This window comes from Pleurodeles waltl, chromosome 4_2 (genome assembly GCF_031143425.1).
Source record: "Pleurodeles waltl isolate 20211129_DDA chromosome 4_2, aPleWal1.hap1.20221129, whole genome shotgun sequence".
Lineage (NCBI taxonomy): Eukaryota > Metazoa > Chordata > Amphibia > Caudata > Salamandridae > Pleurodeles > Pleurodeles waltl.
In genome coordinates this window covers 399,824,184-399,842,413 of record NC_090443.1, presented here as the reverse complement: position 1 = coordinate 399,842,413, position 18,230 = coordinate 399,824,184, and the positions used below count along the sequence as shown (strand labels likewise).

Genomic DNA, 18,230 nt, shown 5'->3' with positions numbered 1-18,230 from the left:
CTTTTAAAAAATGCTGCTAAAAATGGCACAAACAAATCTTTTAGATTTCTTTACACCATTTTTCTGGCTGCCATAATGGGGGAATGCCCCCCTTACATACATTATGCCTGGCGCAGGCATAGTGTGGCACAAGGTGTTACAAAGTGGTGCAATGCATGCATTGTGCCACTTTGTAAATATGGCACAGCGTTTTTTTGAATCCTAACGCCACATTAGCGTAAACAAAAGTACACCAATGTGGCGTTAAAGCTTTCTAAATCTGGGTCTAAATCTTTTGCAAGGGAAACATGTTCACAAATCCCCTTGGGAGATTGGCCCTCAGTCTCCTTCTGATGAAATAATATTACAAGGTTTTCTTTCAATGGAATTTCCCAGTAGATGCTGGAAGATGCAAAAGGTTTGGAGAGGCTTTGTAAGCTATCATTATGCCATAGGTATTGTTTGACTATGTATACCAATCAGGACCGCTAAACGAGGTAGCATTCTGGGAATTTGTTCACCATATTGCCCCTGTGGGCAGGCACGTAATGAAACCACTGATCGAGCTATTGTCCTAAAAGTATAGTCCACCCTAGCACCAGCAGCTGTTGACCATCTCTTTGAGAACCAGGGCATGACAGTCCTGCCGGCACTCGCTGCGAGAAGGACTCCTGGGTGGTAGAGCTGAGCCAAACCCTCATGCAAGGAAGAAAATTTAGGAAACCAGGGAAATTGAGGCACACTCAGGAGATATCTGACACCTCTTGGGCCAAATGTGATGCCAGGATCTTCAGGAGGTTCAAGGAATGAGAAAAACTGAGTTTGATTTGATGAGGCTTTGAATCAGCACAAGCAAGCACAAGAAGAAGGCCTATAAGTTCCATGTGACACCCATTACAAGGCAGGACAGGGTGGGCCAACATCTACTTGCTTCTCAGGGTTGGTACCTGCTTACTGTGTGGGAGCAGTATCTCATGGATGAAAGAATCATTAGTTATCACAGTCTTGTAGACGAAGACTTTGCAAGACCACTTGCAACCATCAGATCGTTCAGAGGTGGATGGAATGAGACCAACAGTGTGTTTCCACTGTACTGCACTCCATAGGCCCAGACATTTCACATTCCTAAGTTTGATTGCTTCCTGTGGTCTTATGTACCATGAACTTGCGGTGGGACCTGAGTTCTAGAGTCAGCCAGGGTCCAGACAAGGTCCACATTCTTAGGACTTTTGTTAGTTGTCTCTGCTTTCTCCATAGTCATTGTAATAGACAGCCAAGGTCTGCTCCTCACAGGTCTTCTTGAGGTCCCGGCTGAGGTCAGCCCAGTTCAACCCATGTGGTTTGATCTCACTATAGCGGCAGGCCAGGTACTTTAGGGTGGTGCGCTGTAGTGTGATCTTGGGCTCCTGGACAAGGCTACTGCACCAGCCGCTCAGAATATCCAGCTGAGAGAGGATGAGTGTGGCTTTTCTGCACATTAAGAGAGAGAGAAAGAAAGGAATGAGCAAGGAAATTAAGAGGAGGAAAGAAAAGTGAGAGAGGAGTGAGGCAAGAATGGAAGATAGTGAAGATGAGAGACAGAAAGAGAAAAAAGACAGATATGGAAGGTCTAAAGGACAGTGAAGAGAAAAAAGAGGGATACATAGGGAAAAGCAAGAAAGAACAAGAAAAAGAATAAAAGAAGAAAGTTAGCCCAAAAAAGAGGAAGCAAATAAATAGGATATTAAGTAAGGTTTCTAGGTTCAAGGAACTGACAGACAACTAGGTAATCGTTACAGTAAATATTGCTAACTGTTCCTGGAACCCCAGGAAACAGATGCTATTGCGAGCTCACTGAAATGCCAAGAACCTTCTACTTTATAGTTTTACTTAATAGTAAGCAGTCAATGCTTACTCTTAAAACTTGATGTTATTCTAGGGGCTGAGATACAAACAGCACATAAACAAAACAATAATCTGTAAGTCGAGGCAATGATACAAGTTTTAAAAAGTATAAGACATACTCCCTTTGGCAGAACCTCACCTTTGTTCAACAGTCCTGACTACTTTCTGAAAAATCTATTTTGGGATCTACACATTAATTTCTCTACTGGTAAATCAGGTGTGGTGACAGTTTTTTCAAAACGTTTTATTACATATAAAAGAGAATGCCCTTTGTTTGAATGGATCCAACTCTTACATTCTATCACTGAAGGACACAATTGGAAACACAACAACATTGAATTAGCACATAGCACTGGTGAAGGCACCAGCAATGGCACTGAAAGTAAAAAGCATTGGCTTGTGTTCAACATAGATCTCTCCTTCGTCCCTAAGTTCAAATCTTGTCATAAAGTTAACAACGGTTTGGTTTATTATCTTTAAGAGAAGCTTTCCTCTCCTCCAGATCCATCATTGTGTGGAAATCACCACAATAGCCATTCCATTTCATTTAGATGTTTTGACCATGTCTAATCAAGCACTCCAAAATTAGGAATAAAACAAAATAAAAAGTAATAAAATATAAGGCCTTTACAGATTCAGCTTTCAAAACTGGGTCCTGAGATGCAGGCTTTGCTTCTTTCTGCACCAAAGTGTGTATATTTGGAGATTTACTAGGGCTTCTCCCCAAAATCCTTAGAGAACCTGCTGAAATGTATTGAAAAAGTCCGAAGGCACTGTCTTTATTGGACACATTAATCACTGTGTTTAATAAAAATTGCACCACTTTCAATTGCGATCCACGCACAACTGCAGGGACTGTTCATTAACAAGGCACTGGTAATAAAGGTTGCAATATTCAGAAGCAACCAGCTAGACTTTGCCTAAATCAGAGTTAAAGTCAAGCTCATAAACCACACGGGCTCCTAGTGGAATACAGAAAACAATTAGGAATCAGTATTTTATGTATGAAGCCTATGATTGCAGTGGTACCGATTACTAACAGATGCTGTCAATACTTACTACAACCCCACTCAGCCACACAGGCAAATTCAAACTCAGGTTTACAAGACAGACGAATCTGACATGTTTTTGATTCCCACCCGAGAAAGCTCCTGAGCCACTGAGCGTTCAGGAGCAAAGGCAGATCTTCTCAAGAAGGTTTCTCCATCAGCCCTAGTGGGTGTAGGAGCAGAATAGGAGCACTTTCATACCCACAAGAGTGAAGAGCCCACCAGACCTTAAAGATCACCCCTTATAAATTAAGGGATTGAAAATGGACAGCAAATAAATAAAGTGCAGCCATGTGCATGCCTAACTAAGCATAGATCACTTCTTACTGCACCACCAGTCCACATAATGTGAAACAATCATACTGATCTAGAAATATCGGGTTCTTTCTCCATGTAGTTTTCCTCAATTCTGGAGACACTTCCCTTGATATTTTCCACCTGCTCTGAGCTGGCAGATGATGTCAGTGGGAAGGTCCTGGTGGGAAGGAATGGGGTTAAGGGTGGAGTATCAAGGCATGCCGGGGTAGGTCCAGGGGATCAAAGTCTGCACCCCATGTATATAACCATCAAATAGCTGTAAGTGTCCATATAATCTCAGTAGGCTGCAACCAAAAGGAAGCACAAAGTTGTGACAACCCCAACCAAGAGAACTAGAGGACTGGCTCACTCTACAATGCGATGTCACTCCATAATAGAGCATCTCTCCTTTCAATATTAAGCCTTCTTGTTAGTCTTTTGTAATAGCTTAGACTCATAATTGTATATCAACCTGAATCCCTCTTCATCTCCTGTTACTCAAGATCTGTGCCATCCTGGAAATCTCTACATTTCAGAGAACCTGTTTCTTGAGCATTGATCTCATGAGTCTGTTTTGCCAACAAGCCATTCGTACTTTGTAGTGTGGACTCCTTGAAACATTCAAAGGTAGGGCTCCACAATAGTTTGTCTGACAACAAAAAGATCTATCACATCGAAGATTTCCTACAAAACAAACACCTTCAGCTTACCAGAATCTGTATGGTAGAAGACAAGAAGACTACAACACTCAAAGATGCGTTAGTTGCTATTTGGTCAATGAAAACTTTGGGCCAGAGGTAGAGTTCAGTGTATGGGTTATTCCTCACAAACATGATGGATATCCCGTCCGCCTTATTACAGGTACCATTGGATATAATGCACTTATCATATGGGGGATGGGATATCCATCACATTTGTGATGGAGTAAACCACCTGCTGAACTCTAAATCAGGCCCTTATTCTTAGCTATCATCAATGTTCCTGTGATGCCAAAATTCCCAGTTAGTTAACAGTTATCCTAAGATCTCCAATGAATTATGATTTTCTGATCCATTGAGGTTTTAACATACACTTTAATGTAAAAGGCCATGATGTGAACATAGTCACACCATTGCTCTGACCTCTTGTGTTATTTTTTGGAATCCTAATTCTTCTCCAATGAATTATGATTTTCTGATCCATTGAGGTTTTAACATACACTTTAATGTAAAAGGCCATGATGTGAACATAGCCACACCATTACTCTGACCTCTTGTGTTATTTTTTGGAATCCTAATTCTTCTAACTCTTTAAATTTGAAAGTATTAACAAAATTCTGCCTGTAATGAGGGTTACAAAACATATTCATGTTGCTATATATGTATTTTTATAATAAAATAAGATTATGAACAAATATTGACACAGACCCTTAGGCCCATATTTGTACTTTTTAAGGACGCATTTGTGTCATTTTTTACGTAAAAGCTGTGCAAACGGACAAAATACAGTTGTATTTTGTAAGTTTGTGCCACTTTTGCGTCAAAAAGTGGCGCAAATGCGGCGCTAAAAAAGTATAAATATGGGCCTTAGATTCCAAAACTGGGAACTCTAAAATGAGGACAGGGTGTAGGAAATGGTACATAAGGCACTCCCCTCCTGACACCGCCCCTAAGAAACATTGTCCCAAAATGCAGACCATGGTCAGATGTAGTACTTACTTTGATGGTAAGGTCAGGATTAGACTCCAAATAACTAATTTCCAGCCATGCTTCTGGCTTTGCTACTTTGGTTCATCTCTGGCTCTCAGCTTCCCTTTGGCTTAAGATGTTTGTGAGAACATAGGGGTTCATTACGCCCTTGGCAGTAACCACCGTGCGGCCGCCAATGCGGCCACACTCCCGCGGCCCCCTTTACGACATCCCCGCATACCCGCCAAGTTTGCGCCCGCCGGCCCAGCGGGGATGAGGCCGCAACATAGGAGCCGGCTCCTAATGGAGCCGGCGGTGTTGCGGCCGTGCGACGGGTGCAGTAGCACCCGTCGCGCTTTTCACTGTCTGCTATGCAGACAGTGAAAAGCTGGCCGGGGCCCTGTTAGGGGGCCCCTGCACTGCCAATGCCAGTGGCATGGGCAGTGCAGGGGCCCACAGGGGCCCCAGGACACCACTTACAGCCAGCCTCTTCCTGGCGGTGCAAACCGCCGGAAACAGGCTGGCGGTAGGGGTGTCATAATCCCCAGGGCAGCGCTGCTTGCAGCGCTGCCCTGGCGGATTATCACCGTCGGGGCTAAAACGGCGGGAAACCGCCGGCCCCGGCGGTGTGACCGCGGCGCTACCGCCGCGGTCGTAATAAGGGCCTCCGTACCGCCAGCCTGTTGGCGGTACGGACGCTACATTACCCCTGGCGGTCGGAGACCGCCAGGGTCGTAATGACCCCCATAGTCTTTGAAACCCAGCCTTACTCACTGATGGAGAGACACATTCCGGCTATGTGAAGGAATGGACTGGAAATTTGTCTATTAAGGAATCATGACCTGGAGTTGAACAATTTTATAAATTATCTCCCAGTACCACTCTATCTGTCCTAAAAAAACTAATTGAGGAGTCTAGTGGGTGGTCAGGTGCAGGACTTTGCTGATGATTAGAACTTCCATCCCCTAATTACTTAGGGCCTCATTGCGAGTTTGGTGGTCATGAGACTGTCAAAATCGCGGTGGCAGTTTGACCACCGCGGCTTTGGTGGTCCGACCGACAAATTACAACTTTGGTGGTCAGACCACCAAAGGACCACAGTCCCTGCCGAAAACATGGCTTACGACAGCATGACGGCAGTTGGGCATGCAACCAGCCTTGGCAAAGCTGAACTCAGCGCCGACTGGCAGATTACAACCCCCCTTTCCACCAGCCTTTTCATGGCAGGGAGACTGCCATTAAAAGCCTGGTGGAAAGAAAGTGCTGGGGGCCAGAGGGGGCCAATGCACTGCCCATGACAATATCATGACAGTGCAGGAGCCCCCCTGCCCAGCACCCTAGAATGCACACTGTCTGCTTTGAAGACAGTGAGCTTTCCAAGGTAGCTGAAGTGTTAGGATATTGGCCTTAGCTCCCCTAAAGGAGCTGATGCCAATATACTAACATTGATCCCACAGATCAGCGCGGAGGGAACATGTATTACAATGTTCCCACTGGTCAGCCCGACGGGAACATTGTAATACACTTGGGGTGAATGTCACCACTATGGCGGTGCCGTCCTCCCCATGAATTTGGCCGTCCCGTGGGGGACCGCCAGACTCGTAATGAGGCCCAAAGTATTCAAAGTAGATATTTTGGTTCCCAATATTTTTGTCTGCTCCCAATAATTGTTCATACAAGCACTCTTATGTTTAACCTTTCATTAGGAAAAATGAACAAACACTATGGGCCTTATTACAACTTTGGAGGACGGTGTTAATCCGTCCCAAATGTGACGGATATACCACCTCCCGTATTACGAGTCCATTATATCCAATGGAACTCATAATACGGTAGGTGGTATATCCGTCACATTTGGGACGGATTAACACCGTCCTCCAAAGGTGTAATAAGGCCCTATGTCACTGAGCTCCGAAAAAGGAGAAATTGGACTTGAAAAAAGATGATGATTTATTTTGTCAAAAGGGTGTGCTCTGAAGGGTAAACCTTTAGAGCATGCATGTCCAGCACAGCTCCACATACTGCAGTGTAGGCCCTGATGTAGGTGTGGATTTGTTTGCTTTCACATGGAATCCCAAATTCCCCAGTACCTTAGCTATCATCTACATGTTTTGAGGGTTTCTGGTGAGAGCTGCTAATGAGGAGCCACTTGTCTCAATAACGACATATGACCATTTAAGAACATGACCATTATTGCCATATCTTGCAGGATGCTCATAGGACAGTCTTTAGTCCCTATGAAAGTGTTTTTTAAGTGAAAGAGCATCCTGAGTTTCAGTTGCAGTCACTATAAAGAACCACAGAACTTCCAAGTCTATCACCTACTGCAGTTCCTTGCTGAAAACAAGGTAAAACTACTGTACTTATGCGCCTCACTGATATCACTCTAGAGGCAGAGAGGTTCAATACATTTGTCACTCTGAATTATACGCCCCTTCAAGAGTCTTTCACCTTCTTTGGATGATTCTCCCTGAGCTCCCCATGCCCAAGAAACAGAATTCTTTCCTTGCTCTGCATTATTTGTATCAATCAGCAGAGTCGTTGGGAGGGTGGGCTTCTATACCAGTGCCTCTGAATACCCTGAGTGAGCTGAGTCACAGAAAAAAATTAAAATAAAATAAAAAGGTCCAGGGTAGCAACACCCTGACCCCTTAGCACTGGTGGGGAGGTCCCAGACCCCCCGGAGCAAAAAATAAATATTTTTTTTTAAATTATTTTTCGCAGCAAGTTTGCGAGATTTGCGGCAAAAAAATTAAAAACAAAACAAGTGCGTGCCCCCGCACTTGTTTTTTATATAGGCCCCCGGGTGGGCCATGTCCCGGGGGCATTACAAATTTAGTGTGGGGTGCCTCCTGGCCCACCCACAGCTCCGAGGATCACCCCCTTCCCGGAACTTTTATTTTTTTATATGCGGGGGGACCGCCATCTCCCCAGGGCTTTCAATCTAATATATATGGGAGGCCCACAGCCCCCTCGCTCCCCGGGGACCATCACCCCCTGGGCATTAATGAAACTTTGCCCGCAGCCCCCCCACATCCCAGGGATCACCACCCTCCGGGGCTTCTAATTAAATACATGCAGGAGGCCCGTGGCCCCCCACACCCTGGGAACCGTGATGAAGCAGAAAAAGAAAGACTAACAAACATTCATATATCATGTAACGAAATCGTATAAGACAATGTGACTTTAGCAAAGAAAAATAATGTATGTAGGAAAATGTGCCCACAAAGTAGTTCGCCATTATTATAAACAAGCTTAATTAATCATGAAGAATCGACAATGTAGTAATCCGTCATAATTGCAAATGTATTCTATGATTTTCTCGTTGAAACTGTTATATGCTTAGCTTAAATTTAGCATAGGCTTTGGCCTAGTTGCCTGGTCTCAAATTTAACTGCGTGGTTTTCACTTGTATTAACAAAAACGTGTTTAAACTTTAAGGGCTGTATTTTCCAGTAGAATGACTAATACACTTATCTCAAGGTTTCGTGCTAGGCAAGTTTCATCCCCTTTGAAGCAAGGTCAGTTTCTGCAGGTGCAGACAATAAAGACACTGATGCAGAATTAATTGGCAACTTTGTTGTTACTTGTGTTCCAAAACTCCAAGGACACCTTATGCGTAGTTGAACATTAAGAGAAGGACATTATTCATTGGTTAAAGAGAAACCACACCATGGACCCTCCAATGGAAGACCCTGAAGAATTTGGAATGTTTTCTTACTTAAACTCACCGGACAAAGAGAAGTGAGCCATTTTCTTTGATGCCATTTTGAAGCCAGATTCAAGAAGCTATTTTGATGATCCTTTGATACTTTTTCTCTATCCCAGAGAGAGAGAGACTTTAAGAATTCTCACCCTAGAGACTTTGGGGGTCATTCTAACCCTGGCGGTCGTCGACCGCCAGGGCTAAAATGACGGGGGCACCGCCAACAGGCTGGCGGTGCCCCGCAGGGCATTCTGACCGTGGCGGTTCGGCCGCGGTCAGAAGTGGAAAACCGGCGGTCTTCCGCCGGTTTTCCGCTGCCCTTCTGAATCCTCCATGGCGGCGCAGCTCGCTGCGCCGCCATGGGGATTCAGACACCCCATACCGCCATCTGCGACCCGCCAGGAACAGGATGGCGGTATGGGGTGTCGTGGGGCCCCTGGGGGCCCCTGCAGTGCCCATGCCAATGGCATGGGCACTGCAGGGGCCCCCGTAAGAGGGCCCCACAATGAATTTCACTGTCTGCATTGCAGACAGTGAAATTCGCGACGGGTGCCACTGCACCCGTCGCACCTTCCCACTCCGCCGGCTCCATTCGGAGCCGGCGTCCTCGTGGGAAGGTTGTTTTACACTGGGCTGGCGGGCGGCCTTTTGGCGGTCGCCCGCCAGCCCAGTGTAAAACCCAGAATACCCGCAGCGGTCTAATGACCGCGGTGCGGTATTCTGGAGGGGGGAACTCTGGCGGGCGGCCTCCGCCGCCCGCCAGGGTGAGAATCACCCCCTTTAACTTTAACTTTACCCTGTCTTGCCCATACGATAACTTTTGCCCCATTTTCCTTGTTGCTGCAAGGAAAACTTGCCTTAAACTTTGCCCCTTTGAAGTCTGCCCCATGCTGATTGAACCGGTACCTGAAGGATGAAGACTTACCTTGAATGCTGATTGTAATTGGTAATTATAAAAGGATAAAGGGGGTCATTCTGACCCTGGCGGTAAAATCCACCAGGGCCAACGACCGCGGGAGCACCGCCAACAGGCTGGTGGTGCTCCCTTGGGCATTCTGACCGCCGTGGTCAGAAACGGAAAACCGGCGGTGTACCGCCGGTTTTCCGCTGCCCTGGGGAATCCTCCATGGCGGCGCAGCTTGCTGCGCCGCCATGGGGATTCCGACCGCCATCCTGTTCCTGACGGTTTTGGCCGCCAGGCACAGGATGGCGGTATGGGGTGTCGTGGGGCCCCTGGCATGGGCACTGCAGGGGCCCCCGTAACAGGGCCCCACCAAGATTTTCAGTGTCTGCCATGCAGACACTGAAAATCGCGACGAGTGCAACTGCACCCGTCGCACCCCTTCCACTCCGCCGGCTACATTCGGAGCCGGCATCCTCATGGAAGGGTGTACCGCCGGTTTTCCGCTGCCCTGGGGAATCCTCCATGGCGGCGCAGCTTGCTGCGCCGCCATGGGGATTCCGACCGCCATCCTGTTCCTGACGGTTTTGGCCGCCAGGCACAGGATGGCGGTATGGGGTGTCGTGGGGCCAATGGCATGGGCACTGCAGGGGCCCCCGTAACAGGGCCCCACCAAGATTTTCAGTGTCTGCCATGCAGACACTGAAAATCGCGACGGGTGCAACTGCACCCGTCGCACCCCTTCCACTCCGCCGGCTCCATTCGGAGCCGGCATCCTCATGGAAGGGTGTTTCCCGCTGGGCTGGCGGGCGGCCTTCTGGCGGTCGCCCGCCAGCCCAGCGGGAAACCCAGAATACCCGCGGCGGTCTTTTGACCGCGCAGCGGTATTCTGGCGGTTCCAGCCAGGCCGGCGGCTTCCGCCGCCGGCCGGGGTCAGAATGACACCCAAAATGTATTATGCATTGTGTTTTCCTTCTTAGGTACAAACTGCTTATTTTGACAGAGCCCAAGCTAGAAGTTTTCTAAATTTGTCTTGACTAAATTCGTTTTGCATGAAGCCCCACATTCCAATGCTAATCAGAGGTTAGTTGAGGTATTCATTTGATGTACCATGCTGAATTGAAATCTTGTTATGCTGACCGATGTATGCAATTAGTCAAATTCAGTTACTCTTATTAGTGATTTGCATTGCTATAACTGAGTGCATTATAGTCCAAATTTTGCATAGATTGCGTTTCTTCCGTCGCTATGGACAGCTAGTAATGTTCGTATACGTATATCATTTGATTTTGAGACTTACTTATATTGTGTTAGCTTTGTTAATATAGGGAAATAAACTTATTAACTTTTAATAAACAGGTGTGGTTATTCATGACTGAAAGGTGATGGTGTGTCTAATTACTGATTTTCTGTTTGACTAATTTGTTGATTGATCACTAATCGAGTATTGGTTATTGATTATAAATGATTATTGATTATTGATTTGAGTGATCCGACTATTCTTGGATGAGGAGAACCCAACCCGGTCAAAAGGTTCACCGACCTCCGGCGTGTCCAAATATAAGTAATTTATAAGGACTGGATGCGCTATCAGTAGATGGTAGCAGAGTTTGATGGTTTGGCCCTTTGGGACCCCATCCGAACAATAGACGGATTCGAGTTAGAATTTTCCTTGATAAAATAAGTTGGAGAGATGATGATGCCCTAAACCCCCAATGACTTTCCCGGAATCTCGGAGCTTGCGAATGAAGGAAATGGAGGTGTGAGGATGTTTTTGGCGTTTCTAGTGAAGTTAGGGTTTCGCGCTTGCATAGCTTATGCCGCAGATGAATTGTGAAGTTTGAGAGGATTTTAGAGGGTTACGAACTCCAATCAAAATTTTAGAGGAGTGGTACTCCAAAGTGTGAGAGTAGGGAAGTCGTCGAACTTCATATGTGTGTAGCGCTTTGTGCAGGAAAAATTGTCCACGTGGTTGTTGATGTTGAGACGGGCCCTGCGAGGTCAAGAGACTCCGGAGTATGTTGAAAAGTGTATGAGACACTTGATTGATGTTGTAATTTGTTCGGTTTAGTAGGTTGATCGGGCGTGGTCAACAAGTCAGTCCGAACGTTGAGGAATAAAAGAAAAAAAGAATTTTGACTTTGAGATTTGACGAATTCTAAGGTGCACTAGAATAGTTCATTGATCAGTTGAGAGTAAAGTTTGCAGGTCAAATTTTGCTTGCGAAAGTGGGAAACCGAGAAAGATGGAATAACTGCCGAGGCTAGTGAAAAATCCCTAAGGTTTCTGAAGCGATTGTATTACCCTTCCTGTAGTAAACCGACAGATTTGTTTTCTTCTTTTGATTAGTGCTCGCGATATATTGCAGAAATTAGTTTTGAGTGAAGCTGAATGAAGGAGGACAAGCCGCAAGACTTTGTCAGCCGCAGTGTGTGGGTGTGACGTCACTAGGAGCTGCGCTGGGATAGGTTGGTTGGTGAGAAGGGTTGCGCACGGATTGGACGCAGTCCGTGAAGCGCAATTGGTGGGGAAAGGCAAGCGAAGAGTATTCCGGGAATTAAAGTCATTTATTGATTGCATTTTGAGAAAATAAAAGACGGAAAGATGAAATTTTTCAAAGCACTTAAGAGTGCCTTGAGGGGAGATGTATATATTAAAGCAAATGTAGGAGAAGAAACACCGCCTGAGGGTACACCAGCTTACATCGTGATTGAAGAAAAGGGTGTCGCACCATGTCTTTGGTTACATCAATGGTGTAAATTAACAGAAAAGCATGGAAGTGTAGGGTTTCCCATCCATGGGACGTTTAATCTAAGAATCTTGGAGAATTTAAGATTTGCGCTATACGACATGAAAATACCTCCAAGACCAGCACAGTTTCAAGCATTAGCAATTTGGGAACAAATGGCTAGAAGGCAACTACAAAAGAAATTTGAGACAAGAGTGAGAAAAGTAGAAAAGACACTAGCGGATGCTAGATGGGATAGTACTCAAAAGGTTTGGAGATCAGATATATTGCAGGGAATTAAATTGTTTCCAGCAATTACTGATGAAGCAGAGATGGAAGGAAAGAAAGCTACCCATAAAACAAACAGGAGTCAGTCCAGAGATAGAGAAAACAATAGAAACTCGAAAAGGTCAGACGAATCGGACGATGAGAAGTTCATTCTGCAATTGCTAAATGACCGTCCACCACCATATGTGGAAAACGAAAATGGCCCAAGCACTACTACTGTCCCTCCAGAACCAATACAGGGTACTGTAGCTCCGAATTTGAGAATATTGCAGAGGCAAAGTAGTCCCAATATGCCTTTTACACCAGAAATACCACAAGTTCAGAGAATATATCCTGACATGACTAAACTGAAACCTGTTAATGATTATCAGCCACAGGTCCAAAGACGCTATTATGATGAGCATAATTTGGAAATTACTTCTAATTTAATGGTGCAGGGAGGACAGAATTACCAAAGACCGACATTGATTCAAACCGAATCAACACAAATTTTGATGCCTCAAAAGCAAATGCAAGAAGTGCCAAAGTATATTCAAACAGCAGAAAACCAGTTAGACATGCCAGCAATGATGAACCATAATGTGGGAATTAACATGCCACAGAATTTGGGGAACAGACAGAATCCGTACGCAATATCTTTGCTTATCACTGTAGGTCCGCCAGTACCATTATATATACAGGCAAAGCCAAGTGTATGCGATCAAGGGGTAGTGACACAAAATGAGACAGGAAGGAGATACATAGAAAATACTCAAGAAACGACTCCGGTAGGAACACTGTCAAATAGATCTGGGTCTTTGTTGGAATTTAGTCCAATTCCAATTTGTGTTCCGTCAACTGTGGTAAGGTCAAGTCCACCACTAATAGTACCAATAACTTCAAAAACAGAAATGTTACAGAAACCATCAGTAGCAGTAGACGTAGACGCTACATTGATGGGACTGAACGCACAACAGTTAACACAATGGTTGAACAGCCTGAACTCCCCACAGAGTACACCCAGCGGGAAAGGAGAAGAATATTTGAATCAAATAAGATTGGGCATGAAAGCAGGTGAACTAGTAGAGGGAACGATGGGTCTGAACAGGTTAGAATCATACACAGAAGAAGAACTGAGATACATTTGCCCTAGAATTACAAGAGAAGTAAGCAGCATACATAGGAGGTTACAATAAATTGCAGACAGACACAAAATAGACATAAGTAAAACCAAGCACTTGAGCAGAAGTTACAGGTTAGACTTTGAGACAAAAGATTTTGAACACATGAGGTCTGCAGGAATGAAAACACACCTTAAAGAGATACTGGAAAGCACACAGGTTTGGAGATGTTTAGACAAGTGGGAGAGCAGGTGGGTTAAGAAAAAGGATTAGAAGAAAGAAAGTACCCCAGATCGGAATGAGAAAGTACAACAGAATTATGATCTTATAACCATGTTACCAATGAGAGAAACAGCAGGGGGAAAACTTGTCCATGTACCATGGCACAGGTGTGATATTCAATCCTTTACGGATGATTACCCTAAGTTAAGAGAGAAACCGATCGAATGGTATCAACAGATAGATTTGTGAAACTCGCAAAATGTCTTTGGGAAGACCTGAATACTTTATTTGAAATTGTAGTTCCGGAGATTTGTGGGAAGATTGTAAAAGGGCTGTAGATTGGCCAACAAGTGAACCAGAAAGAGATAGGGACACAGGTGCACCATCGCCTAGGGTAATGAGCATGTACTATAAAGTGATTGAGTACCTGAAAACAAAAGTTGCGTCGAAAAATGCAGATTGGCAGAAGATTGACAGAACAGCACAGGAGGTTAAGGAGTCGATACATGCATATTATGAGAGATTGTTGAAAGCATTTAAAAATTACAGTGGCACGGAAACGATTGAGGCAAAGGACATGCTCAATTTTGTGTTCAGATTTGTGGAAGGATTGAGACCCGAAATCAGCCAGATGATTAAAATGCATTTGATTTGTTGGCAGTCAAAATCGATCGATGAAGTGTTGAACTATGCAAAATACTGCAGTGATGAGATTGAGACAAAGCAGAAAAGGTTGAAAGAAAAAGTGATGGTGATGCAGATTAGAGCAGCTCAGACAGGTTTGCAAGGTTTCCAACAACAGTTGCTGCAGCAGCAACAGCAGGGAAATGCTATGTTTCAGCCACAGATGAGAGGCTGAGGCCGAGGAGGTTTTGTAAATAATGGTCCTGATTTAAATACTGTTGTGATTCCTAATGGTATACAGGCAATGAAGAAAGTGATGCCATGTCACACGTGCGGAATCGTCGGACATTGAAAACGGGAGTGCCCAATGTTGGTGCAGGAAGGTGTAGGTCAGCAAAACAATGATGTCAATACATTTCAGAATATGAGAGAACCAAAATTGAGAGGTCCAAATCCAAATTTCCAAAATAATGTAAATCAGATGCAGGGTCTACAACCCATACAACCACATCAGGTGCAAATGCCCCATGTACAAATGGTACAATCGCAGCCAATGCAGCAGCAGTTTCCTATGGTACCTAATCAGCAAATGCAAATACCCTTAGCACCAATGAATCAGCAACAAGTAATGCTTCCTCAACAGGTTACAGGTCAAGGAATGAATCAAAGTAACACAGTACACCAATTCCCGTTACACAGTGAGAATGGAATAAACAATGAATGGGAGAGTGAAAGTTCAGATGAGGAGGGAAATTGTATGCTTGCAGCATCTTTGGAAGTTGATCAAAAGGGACCATATGTGGAAGGAAGAGTTATGGGTCACAGCGTTTCATTCTTGGTTGACACAGGAGCTACACGCTCTACAGTCATAAGTATCGAAGTACCAAACTTGCCACTTTCAGGGAGAACAGTTCAAGTAGTGGGAGTAGCAAATAGGTATCTGACAAACCCAATTACAGATCCAGTGCAAGTCAAAATTGGTAACTTTCAAGGGTTACATAAATTTGTGGTGTGTGACTCAAGTCCGATATCCCTATTAGGGAGAGATTTATTGTGCAAATTGGGATGCTCGATTATGTCCTCGAATAATGGAACTAAAATTCAGACAAACAGTGATGAGGAAGAAGAGGACAGTTTAGAAGAGGACGAAATGGAAACTGTCGATGAAGAGTATCCCCTGATTACTCTTTATCCTATGCTCACTGAAACAGATATTCCAGCTGAGTTACAAGAAACAGTTGAAAAGGAAGTATGGGATATGACAGGGAAAGAAGTAGGATTGGTCAAAGGAGCAGAACCAGTGAAAGTGACTGTAAAACCTAATGTAAATTTACCTCAGACTCCACAATACCATATGTCACAAGACACTCTCATGAAAGTCGCCCAACTCATTGACGAATTTGTGAAACAGGGAGTACTGAAAGAAGGACTAAGTAGTCCATGTAATTCATGGACTAATAAAACCAAGTGGAAAGGTCTGAATTGTTCAAGATTTGAAAAAAATAAATGACATAATAGTCAAATGTTGTCCCGTAGTACCAAATCCAGCTGTAATAATGTTTCAAATTCCCTGTGATGCAGAGTGGTTCTCAGTCATCGACTTTGTCACAAGCATTCTTTTCTGGGCCTCTTCATGAGGACAGCCAATTTCTCTTTTGCTTCAAATTCCTGGACAGAGTCTACAGTTGGTGTCGAATTCCTCAAGGGTTTTCGGAGTCACCATCAATTTTCAATCAGATTCTAAAGAAAATTTTGGAATCATTGGAATTACCTTTTGAATCAACCTTAGTACAGTATATTGACGATTTGCTGATCGCATCCAAAACAGAAAATTACTGTACAGTTGACACTATTGCCCTACTGAACCATTTGGGAAGGAATGGACACAATTTGGGTCACCAAATAGAGAAAGGGTTGAGGAGAATAATGAAAGAAAGAATAACGAGTGTACTTCAAATGAGTCCACCCAAAACGAGAAAAGAGGTGAGAAAGTTTTTGGGAATGGTGAGCTACTGTCACCAATGGATTCCCAATTTCTCGACTCTAGCCAAACCTTTACTGAAACTGACCCAGAAAGATGCGCAGGATGCAATAGTGTTGAAAAGAGATTAAATGGATGCCTTCATTGAATTAAAGGAATGCATGTGCAGAGCTCCAGCTTTAGGTATGCCTGATTACACAAAGCCTTTCACATTGTTTTGTCATGAACGTGATGCAGGTTCCTTGTCTGTCTTGACTCAAGCCCATGGTGGCGTAAACAGACCAGTAGCATATTTTTCAGTTACTTTGGATCCAGTCGCAGAAGCCTTACCAGGATGCTTGCGTGCTGTAGCAGCAGTTGGTATAAGCCTAAATCAGAGTGAAGGAATAGTGATGGGACATCCTTTAACAGTTATGGTCCCTCACTCAGTCGAAATACTTTCGACACGTTCCCGAACACAGCACATGACTGGTGCTAGGCTTACAAGGTACGAGACAATAGTTTTGGTATCACCAAATGTGCAATTGAAAAGGTGCACCACATTGAATCCAGCAACTTTGTTTCCCAGTGAAAATTTTGAAATTGAAAGTGTTGATGATATAGAGCACGATTGTCTTCAAGTGACTGAATTTTGTACTAAACCAAGACCTGATATCAAAGATACTCGTTTGGAAGAAAATGATCAGATTATTTTTGTTGATGGTTCATGTGTAAGAGATGCACTAGGAATATTGAAAGCAGGATATGCTGTATGCACAATAACTGGTGTTCTGGAAGCATCTTGGCTTCAAGGAGTTTACTCGGCACAGGTAGCGGAACTAGTAGCCCTTACTAGAGCTTGGCAACTTTCCCCATTAATGAAAGTCACCATTTACACTGACAGTCACTACAGATTTGGAATAGTGCATGATTTTGGACAATTGTGGTCACAAAGAGGCTTTATGACCTCTTCAGGATCACCAGTGAAAAATGGTGAAAGGATAAGAGAATTGTTACATGCTATCCAGTTACCAGGAGAAGTAGCAGTGGTAAAATGCAGTGCACACTCAAAATCACAAGACTTTGTTTCTTTGGTAAACGGATATGCAGATCAAGTCGCAAGGTTTTGCGCATTGAACTGTATATTGCTCAGAGACTAATGGAATTTGATAAATGAGCCAGAACTTGAACCAAGTGAAGCCTTTGCTCTAAAAGTCGTAGACACAATCGAAGAATTGAAATTCCTACAAAATAATGTTAGTAAGGATGAAAAACTCTCATGGAGCAAATTACAATGCGTAAAAAAACCAGATGATTTGTGGGTTTCAAGTGAAGGGAGATTAGTTTTGCCAGACAGTCTCTTGTCCCAAATAGCTAGGCTATACCATGGACAAGCACACATTGGAAGAGATGCCCTGATTAGATTATTCAAAATTGAATGGTTTAATCCCAAATTCCGCCAAGTTGCTGAAGCAGTTTGCCATTGTTGCGTCATTTGCCAACAAATGAACGCAGGGAAGGGAACAGTAGTAAATTTGAGCCACATTGGAAGAGCAGGTGGGCCATTCAGCAGGATGCAAATGGATTTCATTGAGATGCCTATGCATGCAGGCTTGAAATATGTGTTGGTGATTGTGTGTATTTTTAGTCACTGGATTGAAGCATATCCTACACGCAGAAATGACAGTCTCACAGTTGCAAAACTACTCTTGAGAGAACTAGTACCACGTTTCGGATTTCCGATCTCTTTAGAATCAGATAGGGGAAGTCACTTCAATAACAAAGTAATAAAATTATTGTGTGCAGCACTGAACATTGAACAAAA

At 44.2% G+C, this 18,230-nt stretch overlaps 1 protein-coding gene across 3 annotated transcripts in view; it reads right to left on the bottom strand.

Annotated features, from left to right (window-relative positions):
• Nucleotides 1-1,086: 1,086 nt before the first annotated feature.
• ASTN1 (astrotactin 1) overlaps nucleotides 1,087-18,230 on the bottom strand; it is a 536,836-nt gene continuing 519,692 nt past the window's right edge. For all 3 annotated transcript variants that reach the window (XM_069231561.1, XM_069231562.1, XM_069231563.1), the window contains one exon: nucleotides 1,087-1,449. In XM_069231561.1, coding sequence (XP_069087662.1) covers nucleotides 1,212-1,449 — 238 coding nt within the window. In that variant the 3' untranslated portion in view covers nucleotides 1,087-1,211. The remainder of the gene's footprint in view (nucleotides 1,450-18,230) is intronic.